This window comes from Odontomachus brunneus, unplaced genomic scaffold, assembly GCF_010583005.1.
Source record: "Odontomachus brunneus isolate Ranch 3 - 2012 unplaced genomic scaffold, Obru_v1 Obru_scaffold_118, whole genome shotgun sequence".
NCBI classification, from domain to species: Eukaryota; Metazoa; Arthropoda; class Insecta; order Hymenoptera; family Formicidae; genus Odontomachus; species Odontomachus brunneus.
In genome coordinates, this window is record NW_022639568.1 from 897,936 (window position 1) to 919,771 (window position 21,836).

The window sequence follows — 21,836 nt, forward strand, 5'->3', positions numbered from 1 at the left end:
GAGGGAGAGAGAGAGAGAGAGAGAGAGAGAGAGAGAGAGAGAGAGAGAACGGGGCTTGGAAATCGCGGGAGCAACATCGGAATTGCTAAAACGATTTCGCCGCCAATCCCGAGGCGAGACGAGACTAGGGCGAAGGGGAAAGGGGGGACGAATTCGCAGGGAAAACGAGAGTTACTGTAGCTATGTGGAAGGAAATAGCGCGGCCGCGTCCGTCTCGATTTCAAAAGGGCGGCTTGAAGGGAAAACGGACCATTGGAGATGGTCCCCGATTGAAAAAGCGAGCCCATGAGGCCGCGATACGGATTATCTCCGCCGAAATACGCTTCTGCAAATATTATACAGTCCGTTGTGCTCGTGTGGCAGGGTTGCTACGTCTGACGTAATCCCGCCAAAGTAGCTCTTTCTGACATGACGAGTTGGCGCACAAAATTTTTATTTTGCCGCTTGGCGTAATTCCGACGTAGTGAGGAACAAATTTGGTGCTCAAGTGGCGCTTCAGAGGATTGGTTTAGAGTGGTGAGCACCATGTTAGAATTCTCAACTCAGGGAAATGTAAAAAAAAAGTACTAGAAAGTACCGTAGAATTATTAATCTAGGAAGGAGGTTCCTTCCTGTGTGAATCGCGTCGGCAACTGAGCACGTATTTTCCTCACTTCCGACAAACATTCATCGTCGTGTACTCGCGTAATATTTTAAGTAATCACGATAATTCGTGCAAGTGACGCTGAGTGGGAAAAACGTCGATCGCCGGACGCACTCCGTGTCCGGATACATACTGCACTTTATTATTATTGATTTCTCTCTGTCGAGAGCGTTTCTATTTCTATTTATATTGCAATATTAACTCTTTAACCCGGATATTTCCTTGTATCGTCGCTTGTGTGCGCAATTTTGCGTTATAACAAAATTGTGCATCGGCCCGTGTAAACTCGCGTCATCACAATCCGGAAGGCGCCCCAGTCAGTTACGAGCTAATGAAAAAATTATGGAGGTTATTTTATATTTCATAGACGTAGCTCATAAAACGTTTATAAACAAGTTATTATAGTTAGCATCATGATAGTCATGAATAAATAACAAATTATAAATTTGATACACGTAAGAGAAGTATCTAAATAATAAAAAAATATCTTTGCAGTTTATTGATACCATATTTATTTAAATCTCTAAATTCTCTTGTTGAAATAAGATAAACAATAGCTTTCATGAAAAGTTAATTTTATAAAAATTGCTAACTAATTATATGATTAAATCGTTAGAGTCGTGTATATTTTATTTTCATGATATTTAATGATCTAATTGCACGATTTTCATTAAACCAAAACAAACATAAAGTAATTTTAGTGTTAGGTGTTCGGTTGCGGGAAGGTTTACCTTACATAACACTCGAAATAATAATAATTATTAATAAGAATAATTTGAGATCGCGCGTGAATGCTATTTACAAGTCGCGGATTGCAGCGACTCGAGTCTGGGCGTCCATCGCTCGCACAAAACGTCGTCTTTTTCGGAATTACTTTTACAACGGTATAAACATAAGATTGGAGTATCTCGTTTGTCGACGCGGGAGAAGCGAAGAGAGACGCGCGCCACAGGCCGCGAAGAAAAGAAAGACTGCTCGACGAAGGATTCGCTTTCCCGCTCGTGGAGAATCCTACGTCGGAAGGAGTCTTGGCGAGTTGTCGTGAGGTGGCAAAATTGCAGGTGCGAGGATTACGCGAGTGTACTTGTTACGTCACGTAGATCCTTTGTACGGGACGTGTAAGTGGAAGAGCCCGGGCTCCTCTCGCGGTAGATCCGTGCGGCGGGGAGAAGGTGGAGGAGACTTCGCTCCTCTCTCCACAGCTCTCGACTATAATTCCGGTTACGGTCTACGGGGTGGCTCGGGCGTGTATCCCCGCTTCTTGTGCACACACACCGCGGGTATTATAGCGTGACTAGACTGCACGTGGTCTGGGACAAGCGGCGCGAGTCTCTAAAGCGGCCTACTTCGCTTTAACCGAGGCTAAAGTCCTCGGGATAATGTCGAAGCTGTGTGTCAACCTGAATGTGCGTGTGTTTGTGTGCATTTACGTGTGCGATTTCGCCGAGATGTGTATGTACGTGTGCGCTGAAGGCTGACGACGAAAGTAGGTCGCGCACGCCGTAAAGATTTGTTGAAAAGAATTGCAAATAGCGCGGTGAGCGCGGGTTAGACTGATGTGTTTGAAAGGAACCGAAGGGATGGCACCAACAGAAAGGAGTGCGGGGAATGGCGGGAATGAAGTGGAGGACAAGGGTGGGCGCAGTTTGCGCCGCACTTTTTTAAATCGGGATAAGCTCTCCGGCCTCGAAACGTCACCGAATCGCTTTTCCTCCGCTCGGGGGTCGGCTTGAAATCCTCTTTCCCACGTGAAAACCGACGATTCGAGTGTATTCGGTGGGTGATAAGGGATAATCGAGCGAAACGACCGCGACGGTAGTCTCATTGGCGCGTAACGAGTGGAGAAGATAATTAATAACGGCTGACAATGGAACGAGATATTCATCGAGCGAGGATTTTCTTTTTTCTTTTTTTTTTCTTCTTATTTAGGCGTGAAGAATTAATAAGACGGTAATTAATAACGCGACAGATAATAGGAGGGGGAAAGAATTTTTAAGGGCGATTCGGTTGATACATAGAGAGTCGACGAGACGATAATTAATAACAGCAGATAATGAGATGAAGAATTTCGAAAAGTAATTTTATTAGAGTATGAAGAACTGAGGCGACGTTATTCTCAACAATAGCAAATTATGTAATGTTAAATGGCTCTGTTATAAGAATGTGAAGAATTAACTTCTTTACAAAATCCGAGAAGTTATTATAATGGCGCGACAATAATTTTGTGAAATACAACTACAACTCGTAATATTATTATTATAATCATATTGTTATTATCCACCTTTTTCATACAAATTAGTAAAGAAAAAACCTAAAAAAACAAAAATTTCTGAAAAACAAAATTAAATAAAAGATAAGTAAATAAATATATTTATGTCATAGGAATATCTAATATTTCACTAATAATATGCTTCGAAATTTGTGCAAATAATAATAGACATTTTGTCTTATATTTGATACTAAACTTACTAGGATACAAAATATATTTGAATAAATCTGATGTTTAAGATGAATTAATGATAGATTTGCGGATATAAATTTATAAAATACTTGAACCAAGTAACATTTACTTGAGAGCAGTATGCTTCTTTTGTGTGTAGCAGGTGTTTCAATAACACGTTTCAGTCTCTGAAATGTAAGTGGCACATGTGAAATAAAAGGATAGTGCAGCGGAATGTCGGTTTATCCTTCTCGTCTAGAAAATCCTACAGTAATTTTTACTACAAAATTCTCTCTCCGTAAAATTCTCTTTCCTTTCCCCAAGACGGCCCGCGCTAATCCCGCCGTATCGAGATCCACGGCTCGTTTATCGCCGCTCTTCGGCAACGATAAAATCCGTGAAACGCGTTCCCCGTCGGTGCACCTTTCCCGTTCGCTGAACTTACAAGCTCCTCCGAGTGGAAGTCAAATTTCCTCGTTTCCTACCAGCTCTGCCACTTATCGAGCAAGCTAAAGAGCGACTTGTTTTCGCGGAGGAGACCTGTCTCGCCCGCGTCAAAGAAAGCTCATAATCCGATCCGTGAAAAGTTTCGCGAACGCGAAGTGACTCGAGCCAGATCAAAGCGAGAAAGCTGTCGCGCCAACTTGCCTGGCGAGTACGTGAATATACGCGAATGCACGTGAGTGAACGAGTTCGCGAGCTCGCGGCTCATCGAATATTGCATCCGCGAGAGAGATGCGACCGGGCGAGATGAGATTCCGTCACGTAAATTCGTCGCACGTGCGTCTCTATGAGGTGTCGCCAAATCGTCGGATATTCGCTTCAATCGCGAATTCACTTCTCTTTCTCAGTTTTCTATTTCTCGAAATCACCCAGATAGACTTTCATGATCATCACCATGTGAGGCAATCGATGATGGGAGCTCGGGAATTTTTTTTCAATTGCATTTATGAAGCATATATCCTGTACTTTGAATTAATTATTAAATTTACATCATATAATAATGTAAATTGTTGGTTATAGTGGTGCACTAAATATAAGGAAATGAATATTAATAGTTACTTAGAATAGTCATTTGGAAATTGACGTGAAACCTGAATTTAGAATTAGATTTTTATTTGATTTTTTTATTTGTTAGATTTTTATTGGAATCTTATAATATATGCGACATTATATTTGTAATTGCGATTAAACCCGAGAACTCACATCTGACACTAAATTCAAACTTAAGTATCTCATGTGAAATAAGTTTCAAGTAACGACTATTGATAAAAACGACTTTCAAACTTGAATTTAGAGTTAAATGTGAGTTTCTCAGCTGAATCATGATTGGAAATGTAATGTCGCGTATATTATATGATATTATATTCAAATAAAATATCCAAATTTAACTCCAAATTTAGATTTCTATCTAAAGCTCAATTAAGATAAGTTTCAAGTAACGATTGTTAACCCAAGTTTAAGATGCAATCTTAAGAGAAGAGAATAAGGGAGCTTTGTAACATCCTATCGCGTTTGTTTGATGCGACTACTAAATTTTTAATTTTTTTAATTCCAAGAAATTAGAAATTAAATCAAGCAGTAGTTAATTGCTAACTATTCATCAGTTATTTTATTTGTTTTATATCTTATTTCATTTTTCTTTTTCGTTATTCTTTTTTCTTAGAAATTTTACTGCATTTTATTATTATTATATATTTCACTTTTCATTATCTCCTTATATTTCATTTTATTTCCTTTTTATTTTTCTCCCACTGTTTTTTATTTCATTATGTTATTGTTTTACATTTTTAGGTTTTACTTTTTTCTACTTTTTCACGTTTTTACTCTTAGTGGTTTCAGTTCGTTTTATTATTTTCATTGTTATCACTTGTTATCGTTACCTTTATTTATCTTTTGTGTTCTGTGATATCCGATATTTTTTCTCAGTGTCTGTCGCTCGCTTCCCTTTCGCGGGGGATTATTTCGTCGCGGTGATATCCCGGTCAGCCTGTATTCCATCAGCATACTAATTTCGCGCTTTCGTCGCCGTGTGCGCGGCGTCTCCGTCCCCGCTTCGCGATCATAGAGCTTCATTCGGCTATTTCGCCGCCGTCACGACTGACCGACCGATTTTCCATTCCACCGCTCGGTGTATACAAAGCCGGGCTTCGTTCTCCCTTTCTATCGGGAAAACCGTTCCCGCCGCGATCCATTACCGCAAAAATACGCGTGCAAATTCCTTTGTCGATTCCGACCATTTCGCCGCGGCCAGATGTTAAATGGACTTTCATCGGTCGCGAAAACTCGCGCAACAGAAATCGCGCGTGCGATTTCCGTTACCCTTTCGCTGCCTCGCGATCGAATTTGTTGGCCCGAATTATTCCGTCGCTTAATCACATTTAAATTATTTTATCCGCCCGCAGCGCGGGCTCATCTCGCTGCTTAGCGATCAGTAATAATAAACGTATCGATATTAATGTTATCAATAATAATATATGTAATATTAGAAGGAGAGCAATTGGCAATAGCGTTGAGTGCTAAAATCGCGAGAAAAAATTCAATGTTTTACTATTTATTCAGAGACAACTTTCGATAACTTTTCATTACGAACAATGGTTCTTCTTTGCAGCTCTAACACTAAGGATACGATTCGTTTGACACTTTATACGCTTCGAAACACTTTTATATATGGGATTCAATAACACCATTATGTAGCTGGAATGCTTTAAAGTGTCTAATGCGTCTTGTTTGAGAGCATTGAAGTGAAAAGAAGGAAATTCCAATGTTTTTATCTTTTATCCGTCAAGTAAAGATTTAAAGTTTAGTCGCCCAACTCAACACATAAATTAAAAATTAAAATCGCGAAAGAATGAAGCGTTTTTCATTTTATTAGTTATTAAAAAGGCGACTTTTCGATCCCTTAATTTTACGTGTTGTAAATTACAAAGTTATCCCTAAGCGTATTTTTTTCTATATTTATTTATTTATTGACGATCGTAGTGCGAGTGTAACACTTTTGGAAAGACAGGAATGATATTGAGAGAAGACAAAAGAGCAGCGCACGAAATATTTCATAATTACGATGTTTCTTGTCATTTATCAAGAAATCCAAGTCTGAGACCTCTCGTAATTCGATAGAGAGAAATCGTTCTCGGACAAGCTAGTTCGATTAAAAAGTTCAAGACGCCGAGTTTACAGCTTTTATTACTTCGGACTTGGTAACCACCTCGGCTTTTAACGGACAGCCTATTTCTTTCTTTCTGTCTCTCTTTTTCATTCGTGCATGAGCTCTTGTTTCGGCAAGCGACTCGCGTTCGCGAAGTTACCCTCTCGTTCTCGTTACAAGAGCAAAGTTGGAAGATGCTTCAGGAGTTTCTTCTTTTTATGAACGCTCCGGTAACGCGCTGGGTCGAGCGCGAGAGGAGAGGAGAAGAAAGTGCCGGCGAGGCGCGGTAATCTGGCCGTGACTAAATTCGATATTACAAGCGAGTAACTGAAGATTGGAAACTTTTGAGAAATTCATGGAAATTGAATGACCAAGGCAGTTCGCGATAAGAGCCGCCGTCTTATCTGCGTAGTCCTCGTGGATTCCATCCACGTAGATTTATCATATCGAATGAACGAGGATCCGCGAAAAGATATCGAATAGTCTCGAACAGACCTTAAGGCCAAATCACACTAGCGATTGGCGATTGACAATTAAAGATTAGATTTTAACGAATCAACAAGCTTCAGCCTTGGCTTGCTTTGTTCCAATTGGTCAAGTTCCAATCTTCAATCGTCAATCTTCTATCGCCAGTCGTTAGTGTGACTTGGCCTTCAGACTGAACTCGCAGACGATTTTTCTTCTCTCACATCCGTCTCCTCTCTCTTTCAAAGTGAATGATTGAGCCAGCAATCCGAGTCGAAATTGTTGAACCTATGTTGAACCTTGAATTCTACATCGCAGCAGGAGCTAAGATAGCAAAGTAGGTTTAATTCTAATGATATAATTTACTCCTACTTTGACCCTGATGTCTGAAATTTTCGCTTTCGTTTTCTTTAGTGTCAAAGTAGTTGTCATAATAGTAAGATTTTAGGAAGCAAAGTAGGTTCAGTTGCGAGTCTCTATTAAAGCTTTAGCTCCTAGATAGAATATATGTATTTTAAAGAAATATTTAAAAAATTTAATAAATAACGGAACAGAAACATCAAATAGCATACAAAATATACATTTTATCTGTTGCATATATTTCTTTGCTATCTTAGCTCCTATTGCGGTGTAGAATTTCAAGGTTCAACGTAGGATCAAAATTTCGACTCGGAAATGAGTGTCAAAATAGGTTTCACCTAGATTGTAGATTACCTAAGTAGGCTCAAACTATTTTGAAGAGCGTCAAAATTTTGACAAGGTAGAGTTAAAGGTTCAAAAGAGAAGTTAATGAGTATTAATATCATCAAAGTAGGCTATAAACCTACCTAGGCTATAAACGCTTTACCTAGGCTATAAACCGTGAAAATAACCCTGCAAATGCAGAGAAAACGCAGAAAGTTGAAGTTGGATGTGTGCGCGATTACGAACTGCGTTTTGCGTGTTGCGGCCTATGTAGACAGGCCTTTATGATTGTAACGCGAATTACCTTGTGATGGAAATATTCCGTTTGTTCTTAACAATTGTGTGCGAGCGGATTATAGATTCCACAAACGTAACGCAAATATACGTTTGGTGCATTACGTTCGCTAAGGCATCGGTGGATATTAATTGAAGGTATTAATATCTCTATAACTCGGCAGCGCAAGCGCGCATTTCCGAGCTGACGCATAACAGGATATGTCGGCGTGCTGCCGAAGTTTAATTGCGTTTGCCCCGCCGCGTAATGAGGGAAACTACTTATTTATATTCGAAATATGCTAATTGCTAATTTAAAGTCCGGAAGCTCTAATATCCCCGCGTTTTATTCGTAATTGCATCCGCGGAGTTATTACGAGTGCGGGCTCCTCTCGCTTTCAGTGAGTTATCAACGGCCGAAACTATGCAGCGATAGCGTCTCTCCTCTCTCTTTCTGTCACTCTCTCTTCCTTGTATTATCGATAAAGAAGAGATCGGGTCATTTATTGTGAAATTGCTCGCAGATAGGTTTCCGCGATTCGCGCAGAGTAATGCCGTTCTTCAAATAAGAAAATGTATATTTTCTTCTTTGAAAAAATATTTTATATTAATATAAATATACATGTCATTATATAGTATCCAATGCGAATATACAGGGTGTTCCCAAAAAAACTATTCAGCATTTATATGGTACATAGTAGACACCATACTGAGTAAAAAAATCTTAGTGAATATAATCGTTTCGTTAGCATCATGAATAACTTACTGACTTTGCAGAAGGTATTTCATTCCATTCCATGTTCTTCTTCCATTTCCCTACACCCTTGGCATCTTCTTTTTACAGAGTCGCGAATTTCTTGATTAGAGTAATACGCTGTCATTTTTAGACTTTATAACTGAATAATCACCAAATAAGGCCCGCGATTCCTGGTTGATGACACTTGACTGATTGCCAGTGAAATCTTCTGTTATGAAGTATGTACGGAAATTGAATGAGGATATACAGAACACGGTTTATAAACATTGAGGTAAACATCGCATACGACACGTATGAACCTAAGTCATTTATGATGCTAGCATACAAAAATGTTTATATCTTAGAAACTTTGAGCTTTCGACCTATAACTATAAGGTTTTTTTACTCAGTATGGTGTGTACTATCTACTATGTGCTGAATGGTTTTTTGGAAACCTGTATATATTTGATTTTTTAGATATTTTTTTCAGTACAGGGAATAATGGAATTGTTCCAATTGAAAACTTTTGCGAACAGTACCATAATAACTACTATCTATACACGCACAGAATTTTATAGTAAAAGTTATTGTAGAATTTTGTAACTGAGGAATAGATCGATATGTTGTCGTAATTGATTATTTCATCACACAGCTGTTCATTATATTTTAGGAACTGAAATGTACTATTAAAAAGTTTACTATATTTCTGTCAAAATTTATTAGACTGAGCGAAAAAATATCTAAAAATTAATAAATATTCATATTTGATGAAGACTATAACATATTTATTTATACTAATATGAAATATTAGTCCCAAATTATATTATATTAAATATTATTCGCAAAGAAAACGTTTTCTTAAAAAATTCTAAATTTTTAACATTATAGCGATTATTTATCCTGTTTGAGTAAAAGAATTTAGATTTAAGTAAATATGTTAATAAATATCTATTGTTTTTATTTATATACATGTTATATAATGGCTTCATTGAGTAAATTATACCAGGTATGTGTTACACGTAACATTGTGTTTATTGGAATGTTATCCAGGGTTAAATCGTGTCACTGATGTTTATTCAACTTTGACCTTCTCGCGCGCACGCGCGCACGCGAGTGCGATGCACCAGCGCGCATACGGTTATCATCGAGCCACCTGGCCGTTATCCAAGTTTATTTCGAGCCGCATTTTCGACCCGTTAAACTGTTGATTTAACGTCTCTCTCCCCTGTGTGCGGAACGATTATGTCGCGCCGCCATCCGGGATCTTCCGTCGCGGGAGATCGGAACGGAGCGGCACGGCATGGGATCGAATTCACAAAGGCCGGCCGTGCTCGACTGAACTCTGACCTACTATCCCGCGCGGGGCGGCCCACATTTTTTTCCTAGCCGTTCGGAAACAGCTCTCGAAAATTTCGGTCGACATCGTGGCCGAATTTCCGCGAGACGGAGCAAAGAAAAAGTAGTCAAATTTACAATTCTATACAAAGGCTGCGCGAAGTATGCAACTTCAAAAATATGTCTTTGGCCAGTAAGAGCCGAGGCTTAGATGTCGGAGCATATTGCCTGAAATTTATTGTGGAATGTGTAATGTAATTAATTCATTATATCCGCACGGAAAAAAAGGTTTGGTTGAATTAACCAAATATCTAGTCGAATATGAACGATCCAGATATTTCGATTGAAATAACCCGAATTCTGTTTAAGTCAACCGAAAATCTTGTTAATTTAAACAGAATTCGGGTTATTTCAATCGAAATTTCTGGATTGTTTATATTCGACCAGATATTTGGTTAATTAAACCAAACCTTTTTTTCCGTGCGTGAATTTATCGTATTACGATTTCGCACATGGATTTTAATACAGTGACTTAACGTTAGACCGAAATATTTCATTTTCGATTGTTTCACTTGAAATCTCGTCAAGAGCAATATATTCTGCAACGTTGCATTTATCCTTCGCAACTTCAATTGCTTTGTGGTTCGTGTTTCAGGAGCAAAGTGGCGGCCGCTCTTCTCAACAAGCACCTGCAGATCAACGGGATCTCCGCTGGTCTGACCTCTCTGCCGACCGTGGAGCAATCGTCACCCGATCCGCAACCAGAAGAGCCGCCGATGACCAGCAGCAGCAAGATGAAAAGGGAACGAAAGGCCGCCAGGACACTCGGTATCATCATGTCGGCGTTCCTCGCTTGCTGGCTTCCCTTCTTTCTCTGGTGAGTGCGCCTGTATTAAACATCGAGTTATACATCGATGGAAATTTCGCTGAAACCGATTCATCGCGTTCAATCGATCGATTTCTCTGATCGGGAAAGAGTCGAGGCGATAGGCACAAAGAGTCACGATACAAAATGTTCATCAATTGCGGAAAATAGAATTGCCTGATTCAGTAAATCGATAGCCTGTGTCGAGCAAACTTATCTTTTAAAAGGGGCGACGCGCGCGAACACATAACTCAGCGAACTTGTTGATCGTGCGGCGAAGAAATTCAGTTTGGAAGCAATAGTCAACCCGCTAATGGGACAAACTTCTATTGCCAGAGCAACTAATTGTCTCCTCTAGAACGGAATTCGTTAACGAACCAAATTTCCGGCAGCGGAAGGTTTAGTTATCTTAACAAATATCTTCCATTGACAATCCACAGTTTCCAGTGGCAGAATTTTGTTTTCATTATACACAACAAATATGCTTTAATATCGAATTTCATTATGCATTGAAAGAAAAATCTTTGGTATTTGTGACTATAATTATTTGTGTCTATATATGAACACACATGTGTATATAAAATATATAATAAAACAATTGTAGTGAGGAAAATTAATTTTTTAGTACGTTTTGTGTTTGTGTATTCAGAAAAAAATACTTGAAAATTTATTTGTGGGATATACAGTTTACTTCTTTGAAATAAAATTTATTTCTGCGAGTAAACTTTATATTCCACAAGTTCCAAGTATTTCTTCCTAAGAGTGTTGGTGATAATAATTTTATACAAATCATTTTATACAAATCATAATTTTATACAAATCAATATTTTCTTTTTTTGTTACAATTACAAAGAAATATAATTGACCTCGAAAATGTCTACAATTTTACAACAACTTTTACTTTCAGTGCATAGTCACGTATTGTACATAGCGCTTTGAGACTTAGGCCCGCATTAATTTCATTGAGGCAAAAGTACCAATGTCTGGACACGTGCTTAACTGGACATTCTTACTGTTTTATGTTTTAGTTTCTAAACGCGAATATTTAAAATTTCCACACAGAGAGAGTATGCATACATGTATTGAATATATATATATATATATATATATTTTTTTTTATGTATTCTATGTTTCTTGAGAGTTTAAATATTTATATTTAAATAACAAAACAATAAAAATGTGCAGGATTACGTATGTGTCTAGGCATTACTACTTCTGAAACATTTCTCGAGCAGGATATCCAGATTCGAATTCAGCGTTAGAAACGCTGAATTTTGCAGTTGAAGCGCAATTTACACGCATCTCAGAGATTTACTTGGATTTACCCAGATTTACTCAGAATTGCTCAAATCTAAATTCAGACTCGAATATTTCGTGCGATTACCCGCGTATTTCACGTGAGACAGGTTTCACGTAACGACTATAATACGGGCTTTAATTACTGTAACGCGGAAAACTGACTATATCCGCTTACGTCTGTAATTTTGCTGAATTAGCGAGGCAATATATTCTAGTTCTGTAATAACAAATCTTTTCTGCTTCCCACGCGGGACACATGTTGCGCAACGCGTCTCGGCGTTCATTTAACTTCACCCCTTTGACAACCGCGATTACCGCGGCCCTGATGTCACCAACTCGCGTTAGTCGCGGCGTACAGTCGCGGCGATAAGACGAATGACTCGCTCGCGGTTTCATTACACGGCTGAAACGCATGTACGCGGGATTAATCGCTAGCGTGATATAGTGAGCGCATTATCGTTAGCTCGATCATTATAATCTCGCGCTTTTCGTTACAAGCGTCGCGACGTCCACCGGGACGCGTGTCATCTTCTCTCTCTTTCTCATTTTCTTTTTTTTTTCTTTTTATCATCTCTTTTCAAGTTTTTTTTTTCACGGCAAATCCCCGCGCCACCTCTCGAGTTGCAGCGAGTGTAACGAGCGAAAAAAAAGTAGCGCACGTTTCGCAAGTATCTCTTAAGGGTACGACTTATTTTCCTCTGCTACGAGGACGCTATCAGAAGAATCCCGGTTAATTAATTGGCCGAGGCATTTGCGCGCGCGTAAAACGTAAAATAGAATCGCGTTTCGCGATGCGTGCGACAACGGCGACGGCCGATTTCGTATCTCCATTTCGCTCCATTTTCCCGGCGCGTGCTTTTCACCCGAATATCGACGATGAAGGCGCGAACGAGATAGAGACGGCAGAAAAAGGGAGGCAAAGAGGAGAGAAAATATCGCTGCGTTCGCTAATTGCTGCATACAGGTTTCTCTTTCTCCCTCTCTCTCTCTCTCATCGATGCAGTTTCCAATTTTTTCCCCGAAAGTGAAAAAAGCGCTTGATGCAAATTTAAACGAAAAAAAAAAAAACAAGAAAGGAGTGACATTAGATACCGAAAAAATTGACGTGTAGCATACTTTTGGCGAGAGATTTTTGGACATTGCGATTTTTGAATCAGAAAACGCGATCGAGACATTTCGAACTGTTCAAGTGGAAAATCAGAATTTGCGAGGGATCGGAGTCGTCATTTCCGATTATGAATCAAGTGCGGAACTAGTAACTGGAAGAATTACATAATACCATGACGACAGTTGCCGGCGCGCAACAATTGCGGCATAATTTTTCCAATATGTCAGATCGAATCACGGGAGAAAATTATTCGCTGCTACAACTGAGAATCTCGTTAGCTTAGCACATTTGTAGTCGTGATATACTAGGAGAATCAGTCCTCTCTCTCACTCTCTCTGTATTACAAAGTCTTGATAATTAATTAACTTGTGTTATTAAATCCTACAGCTATGCGGAATTAATAATTGTGCATAATAAACTTTGATGTTGTAGCAGATTGTTAGTACAGCAAAAACTGTTTCGCAAATTTCAAAGGGCAAAATTTTTCAGATCAAAAGGATAATAATACCTGGGGATTTATCAAACAATAGAAAATTGCTAAACAAATATATGTTTGAATTTTATGTATGTAATTGCATCTAAATAAAAAAAAAAAAATACATTTCAAACAGTTGAATATACTGGCTTATTTTAAAGAAGAAATTGAAACTTATCGTCAAAATTTGTTTTTGTTTCATTGTATTTTATAATAAAAAAAGAGTGAAAACGAAAATAAAATTTCTGGCTCGCGAGAATGTGAGAAGAAACGTTTTCCATTTTCCTGATTGGACTATTGTACAAACGTAAATCATGTCGACCACGGAGGTAGCGCAAAAGCTGCAGGCTCGGGGATGATAATGGATGCTGTGTTACTTCCGCACAATTTCCGTGCACGTCATTTTCGTACAAAAATAAAAATAATTTTTTTTATTACGAGTGCATGAACATAGTACTTGATCGTATATAAGAAATTCAAATATATTTATTTAATAGTTTTCTTTAAATAATTTCCTGAACACACTGTTGCTCTTTTCCGTGTAAAGAAGTAATTTGATTGATCTTGCATTAGCTCGAGAAGGCGAAATGATTTGCTACTACAACCGAGATAATATAAACAATAACATAACAATATTATATCACACAATAATGAAACACATAATAATAATATAAATATTATAATAATACATGAAATAAAAATTAATTTCTTCTACGAGCCGGTTGACAATCGCTTCTGTACATAACTTCTTTGCTGCTTGAGTAAATCTACTCACTTTTTTGCAACCTAAAACTTTATAAATTTACCGAATCGGCCATCTTGCTCCGTGCAACCAGTTGAAGTAACAATAAACATCCTATAAAGCACGCGTTTATTCTTTCTTCTTTTTTCTTCATGAACTCTCGCGAAGTTTTGACTCACTCGAGTAAGAGAGGGGAGGAGGGATAAGTGGAGAAGAGGCAGGAAAGGTGGCGACGCGAGATATTGAAAGCACACGTCCGCCCATTTCTTCCCTATCTTCGAGAGATCTAGATACACATATCTATTTCGGCAACAAACCTCCGCCCACCCACTCACCCTTACACTTATCCCGCATAATCTCCGAATTATCCGAGACTATCGCGACACGCGCGAGTATAGGGTAAACTCGGATAAAATCATACTTTTTTAAAATGCAAAAAAAAATACATTCCTTATTGTTATTTCTTAATAGCGTTTGGCACATTACTTCACTGCAGCCTACAGTACACAATACCATCAGAGTTAAGAGGAAAATACTTCAGTGAAATTATTTATTACAAAAATATCAAAACATGAGCATTGGCCATCTTACCTAAATGTTTAAGACAAGATGGCCATAAGGAATAAATGACCCATACATATTTCATGCTCAAGATTCTATACCTAGTACATTATAAAATAATGAAAAAAACATAATTTGACATATTTATTTTAGTATAGAATATTTAATATATATTATTTGAAAAATATAATACACATATAAAATAGAAACCTCTATTATAAAACTTAAATTCTAATTCCAATTTTTGATCAAAACATATTGCACATAAGATTTAATTACTGTAACATTGAAAGTAAATTTTGAAATATAACGACTTTCGTTTTATAAATGTTAGAATGATAGTGGGCCATCTTACCCAAAATGTGAGTGAAAGACGGTTATATTAGTACTTATAAACAAATAGTGAAAACAAAAATAAAAATGCATGTTATATTATAATTTACATTTATGTTATATTATATTATTATTATAATTTGTTATATTATACATACCTACTTTATGTATCTAATATTGATTGTGATAGCTTAACTGTAATTTATTCGACGTTACAGCAAGTTTTAGTGGACACATGAGAAATTTTACACACGGAAAAAAAAGATTTGGTTGAATTAACCAAATATCTCGTTGAATATGAACGATCCAGAAATTCCGATTGAAGTAACCCGAATTCTGTTTAAATTAACAAGATTTTTGGTAGACTAACTAAATATGTCTGGTTAAATAACCAGACAGGTCTGGTTAAATAACTAGATATGTTAGTCTACCAAAAATCTTGTTAACTTAAACAGAATTCGGGTTATTTCAATCGGAATTTCTGGATCGTTCATATTCGACCAGATATTTGGTTAATTCAACCAAATCTTTTTTTTTCCGTGCAGGCAGTCAAAAATAAAAATATAGCATAATATTCATAATCTTGCTATTTCGAAAAATGTACGCACATACACTACGATAAATATCGATTATCTTTGTGACTGATTACACAAACGCAATGTTTTGCAATTATTAGAGAAATTACAGGCTATGGCCATCTTTCTGGTATGACTATAATATTCGAGTTTACCCTACTAGAATAGAGAGGATCCGCCGGGACCCCCGCCGAAGCGCCCCAAAAAAAAGTACTCGACGCTAAACGATATCTCCCTCCTGAAGAAAAGTTGAGCAGGGGGATATTGCGCGTTCCGTGTCGCTTCACCGAAATTCCTGAGGGTGCAGTAATGTGGAAAGAAGGTGAGCGAGTGAGCGAGTGAGTGAGTGAGGAAGAGAAAGAGAGAGAGAGGGAGAGAAGGAGGGTGAGTGAGTCGGTCGGTCGGTTGGTCGGGAGTTATATAGGGTTACGATCGATAGTTTCGGGGAAAAGTAGCGCGTATATACGTGTGCGCATACGTTTGTGAATACGCGTGTATGTGTGGATACCGCGCGTCGCGATCTCCAGAGATTTGCAGCGCGAAACTCAAGGGGTAGCATGCAGCAGCCAGTCCGCCACCTACGGATGGGGTGGGATGGTTCGCGGCTGTGTGTCAAGTGCCTCCTCGAGTTATAATGCGCTGGCACCCCGAAGATATGTCACAAAGGGCCGGCGACCGCGGCGACAGGAGTCAGCCATTCTTAAATTTAACCCGCGAACACGAGATGAATAGAACGCCGATAAAGAGACAAAGAGAGACAGAGAGAGAGAAAGACAATAAGAGAGGGAAGGAAAGGGAGAAGGGGGAAGAGCTTTTTCGCCAGCGGAATGAGGGGATATTTTTCAGTTTTTAATATTAATAGTTTGAAGTTTTAATATTATATTAAGTGTGTATATATGTATATAAATATATAATATAAATAATAGGGTATATATTATTACACACACACACACAAACACACACGCACGCACGCACGCACGCACGCACACACACACGCACATTTATTCATAATATTATATTAGAAGTTACAGAATATACGTAAAACGCATAATGTATCAACAATTTGTCTAATGATAATTTCCTAATAAAATAGTTCGCCAACAAAACAAAGGAATGTTTAAATATCTTGCACGCGTTTGATATTCGCGCGTTATTCTTAGGTCTGTTCTTTTGCTCTGCACTGCTGCAATAAGTTAGAGTGAGACAAATATACATTTGTCTCACTCTAACTTATTGCACCAGTGCAGCAGTGCAGAGCAAAAGAACAGACCACTTATTATCACTTTATACACAACTATATTATGTATAATTATTCTTGGTAGAAATATATGCAGTTTTTCTAGACACTAACTAGTTACTGTCTAGTATTACTGTGTTCTGATTAGTGATATCAAAACTGTGTAGGAAATGGATAAGAACTTGGTAGAGTTTTCAGGGCAAAGCAGCCCATTTCATGAGCAGCAAAGTTTATTAATCGACCGGATAGTTTTGTTGTTCATTTATTGTTTAGTTTTCGTTTAAATTTCGCGCATTTTTTGTGCGTAGTAACTAGGGAAACAGGGAAAGTATCTCGATCGGGATTCCAAAAGTTTTACTCGTCAGTTACTACACAGAAGATAATATAACTGTTCAGTAATTGTTGAAAAACTGAATGAAATTTATACCAGAGATACGTCATGGAATGAAAAATAATATGCGATATGTAAGATGGAAGCGGTGGATGCGCGGCAAGTGCGAATTCGTTCCCTCTCCGATTTGTTTATCGCTTCTGATTTTCAAGGCTTTTATTACGAGCCCGCGGCGCGCTATAAATATTTATAGTTCCCATTTAATGAATACATACGGCTGCGCGACGCTGTTTTATGACGGATACGTTTCAGCGCGCTGTGTATTTCGGAAAGATATAAAAACGCAGTTTATCCGTTACCGTTCCGTTCTATCGATGTTCGATATTGGAATATTAAGTGGATAATGGTATCCCGATGTATTTCCTAACATAGACCATTTATTACACTCCCCTTTCTTTTCCGCATATGCACGTATGATTTCTCTTCTGTATGCACGCGATGCGCCGCAATCACTGTGAATTATTTTTGCAGCGTGCACGCGCGAAAAGAGGATCAGTCGCGGCATCTAAAATTTAGCTGTGACGGTAAATGAAATTGCAAAAATATATTTTATACGATTGAACGAAGAAAAATCTGTATTATTAACATTCTCATATCATTAATTTTATCTCGTATCATTAATATTTCATAACAAGATGCATGAAAGCCGTTAATTCCGTCGTCACAAACGCGGAAAGCTACGTTTCGTAAACGGATTTTTGTGTATCGCAGAGCTTGCAGTGCAATCTCACTTCCACTGATCGTAATCGGTGAGAAATAAGATGGAGCAGTAAAATGGCAGTGTTTTCACTGAAAGTCAGCGAGTACTCGCTGATTATCGGTAAAATACTTCCTTTGTTGATTCAGTCAGAAACATTTTCACGGATTCACTTCAAGAGAATAACATTAAGATTCTTCTTGACTACAACTAACGTTAAGTACCGCAACTAAAACATGATCGTATCACGATGCTTTCCGTTGTGTATCATATTGGATGTATACTTTCCATACACAATAGGTATTTTATATTCATAAGATCGTTTACTCGACCCGTCGGCTCGTTTTAATATTTGCGATAATACATGAAACGTGTATACTCGCCGAAGTGTTTTCCCGTGTAATCGCCCCGTGAGCGACACCGGAACCACATCGACACCTCATTTCGCAAAAGAATTCCTCCACGAGGCTGGAGAAGAGGGAGAAGCTCGGTAGCGCGGAAGGAGGGTCGGTAAAGAAATGCGGAAGAGAGTTCCGAAATAAACCGAATCGAGAGACGCGGAAACAACCGCGCGCGGTCGCGTGGGGTAGAAAAATATCGGGGTAAAAAGGTATATCCCTTGCTCTGTAAGTCACCCGTAATATACGTGCCGTTTTAATCAGCCCTCGGCGCGCCCCACGCGTTTATTTATTTGCTCGTTTACTTATTTATTTCGTACGTTTGTTTTTCATATTCCGACCCTGACTCTGAAGGAACGTATCTTGCGTCGCAACGCGAACACAATGCAACGTACTAAATAAAAAAATAAAAAAGTATATAGTGTGAGTAGATATGATAAATAATGATAATACAATAAAATAGAGATAGTTGTTGACAGATACTGATGTATACGTTGATAACTCAAATTTAAATCTAACATAAATGCTAATTGTTATTAAAGAAAAAAAAGAGGAAAATTAACTGTTATTATAGAGGAAAAAAGAGCGTTTCTCCTTAAGGTTGCTGGCAGAATTAGTTGATCTTATACCTTTCAGTGCGACAGACAACGTCAAACAGTCAGGAGAAGCAAAAATTGACATCCGTTCTACATACGAATAAAACTTGTGGAACATGCGTGTGGAGGGCAGAAACGAGCAAACAGCATATAGAATATCTATGTATGTGTGTGTGTGTGTGAGAGAGAGAAAGAGAGAGACAATCGCATAGAAACGCGGAAGCAACTCGACTTTTTATTCGAAATCGCTTCCACCTCCGATACGCAAGCAACTCGCTGTTCTATTTCCTCTTTTTTTCTGATCCTCGCGACCGTTATGTGTCTCTGTATTAAAGGACTCTGTTTTTATATATTTTTCTTCTATTTTTTTTCTTTTTTCTTTAGATTGCCCGGTATTTCGGCACCGCGCCCGACCGGCCTATCAATTTTCCTACACTTGAGCCGAGATCCTCGCGCGCGGCCGTTATATTCAGCCGAATAACACACAAACCAATACTACTTCTTCCCTCTGGCCTCATTACGCACGACCCTTGACCCACTTCTCCCACTCGTCGCTTTCCCGCGCCGCTTTTTCGATTCTCTCCCGCCGCCACCGACGCCGTCTGACACGTTCCCGGGTACTACTTCCACTACCCTCGCGCATTTCCCGGAGACAAATGAATTCGCGCCGGTGCAACTGCACCGCCGCGGTTAATCTCTCGTCGCGGGTGAATTAGCGGAGTTATTCGCATATGACGGGTCGGTAGTGAAAAATTACTTATTATTTTGCAATATTTCGCCGTATAATTTATACAAATGATTTAATAGAACAAGGTGACTTAAGATGAGATAATCGTGAAAATGTTGCTAAATTTTATATCCAAAGAATCTTCTTTGGAAAAATGTTCTTTAAGTAAAAATCATTCACGGGAGTTTCTAAAATTCACGGATGAAAAAATTCAATTATTTATATACGAAGAGAATTCTATAGTAAAAATTAATATAGAACTTTACAACTAAAGAATAGGTCGATATTCTGCAGTAATTTATATTTCGTGAACACCGAAATGAATTAAACAATTTAGTAAAAATTTATTGTGTTTCTTAGCAAGATAGACTTTACTAGCAGTCTCTATTCCTGCGCTACTGAAAAAGAATTTGTAAAAAAATTACAATAATCTTATTTAAATTCTTTCCGTGCATATAAAGAACGAATCAGAGAACGAAGAAGAGAAAACATTTATTTATAATATTTTGCAATATTATTTTTACGAATAATGTGAAAAATGTAGCAAGATAATTTAAGGTGAAGTAACTCTAGAAATTTCATTAAATTTAATACCCAGAGTATGTTTCGAAACTATTTTCTAGAAAAAGGACAAATTGCAAAATGAAATAAATAACTAAAAAATAAATTGCGAGAGTTTTTAAATTCGGTTGCATTGTTTCGCGAAATTATGGTGAGCCAGGGAAAGAAGAACATCCTTGATCATTATTTATTACATTTCCATGTTGTGCCAGTTGTATTATATCCCCATGTTGTTTTTCTGAGAATTCGCCGGATTGTTTCGTTCTCGAATTATACCGCGAGATAACGAAGCAACGTCCACCGGTATACTTAACTTCTATTTATTACTTTTGAACTTGCTATATTACCTCTCTCCAAGAGAAGAATACACAGAATTGTTTCTCGAAGTTATGACGGATAATAAAATAGAGCCCGGATATTCTTAGCCGCTATCTGTCACTGTCAAATTTCGCGTAGTGTTTCCACGTTGTACTACTTCCTCCAGGTGCTTGCCTCATTCGTGATAATTTTTGAATAAGAAATGACCGGGAGTATTTTGAAACTTCGAGTAAAACTGACAGAAACTAGTAGAATTTTATTATTCTCAGGTTAAGTTTCATTAGAGAGACGTAATGCACTTTGATCTGCAGATGAACCAAAATCAGAGGGACTTCCGAAAATTCTTAGGCTGGTGAGAGGGTCTCGAGAGGACCCTAAGAATAGTTTTTGTACAATAAATCTTTTGAAAAAAATTTTTGTTAAAGTATTGCAAGTAAATTCTTTATTTAAATATTACCTAATATTTTTGTCATATTTTTTCTTATCTCGAAAAGGGATTGATCGAGAACTCCACATTGTAATTAATATTCATAAAAATAACCCCTATAGATAATAATAAAAATAATAAAAATAAAATACACATACACAAACATATAAATGACATAAATAAAATAAAATATAGATAGATATAAATATATAAATATAATATAAATGAAACACAAATATACAACAACAATAAAAATAAACGTTTGATAAAAATTTTTGTTAAAGTATTGCAAGTAAACACTTTATTTAAATATTATCTAATGTTTTTTGTCATATTTTTTCTTACCTTGAAAAAGGGTTGGTCGAGAACTCCACGTTGTAATTAATATTGATAAAAATAATGCCTAGAGATAAAAAAAAAAAAAAAAAACAATAAAAATAAAATATACACATATACAATATAAATAAAATAAAATATAGATAAATATAAATATATAAATATAATATAAATGAAATACACATACACAACAACAATAAAAATTTTTGTTAAAGTATTGCAAATAAATACTTTATTTAAATATTATCTAATGTTTTTTGTCATATTTTTTCTTACCTCGAAAAGGGGTTGGTTGAGAACTCCACGTTGTAATTAATATTGATAAAAATAACGCTTAGAGATAATAATAATAAAAAAAAACAATAAAAATAAAATATACACATACACAAACATATAAATGATATAAATAAAATAAAATATAGATAGATATAAATATATAAATATAATATAAATGATACATATACAC

General features: G+C 37.4%; 1 protein-coding gene across 4 annotated transcripts in view; it reads left to right on the top strand.

Moving 5' to 3' along the window:
• Positions 1-21,836, top strand: part of LOC116849568 (octopamine receptor beta-1R-like) — a 111,608-nt gene that overhangs the window by 84,433 nt on the left and 5,339 nt on the right. For all 4 annotated transcript variants that reach the window (XM_032826848.1, XM_032826847.1, XM_032826849.1 and 1 more), the window contains one exon: positions 10,380-10,601. In XM_032826848.1, coding sequence (XP_032682739.1) covers positions 10,380-10,601 — 222 coding nt within the window. The remainder of the gene's footprint in view (positions 1-10,379; positions 10,602-21,836) is intronic.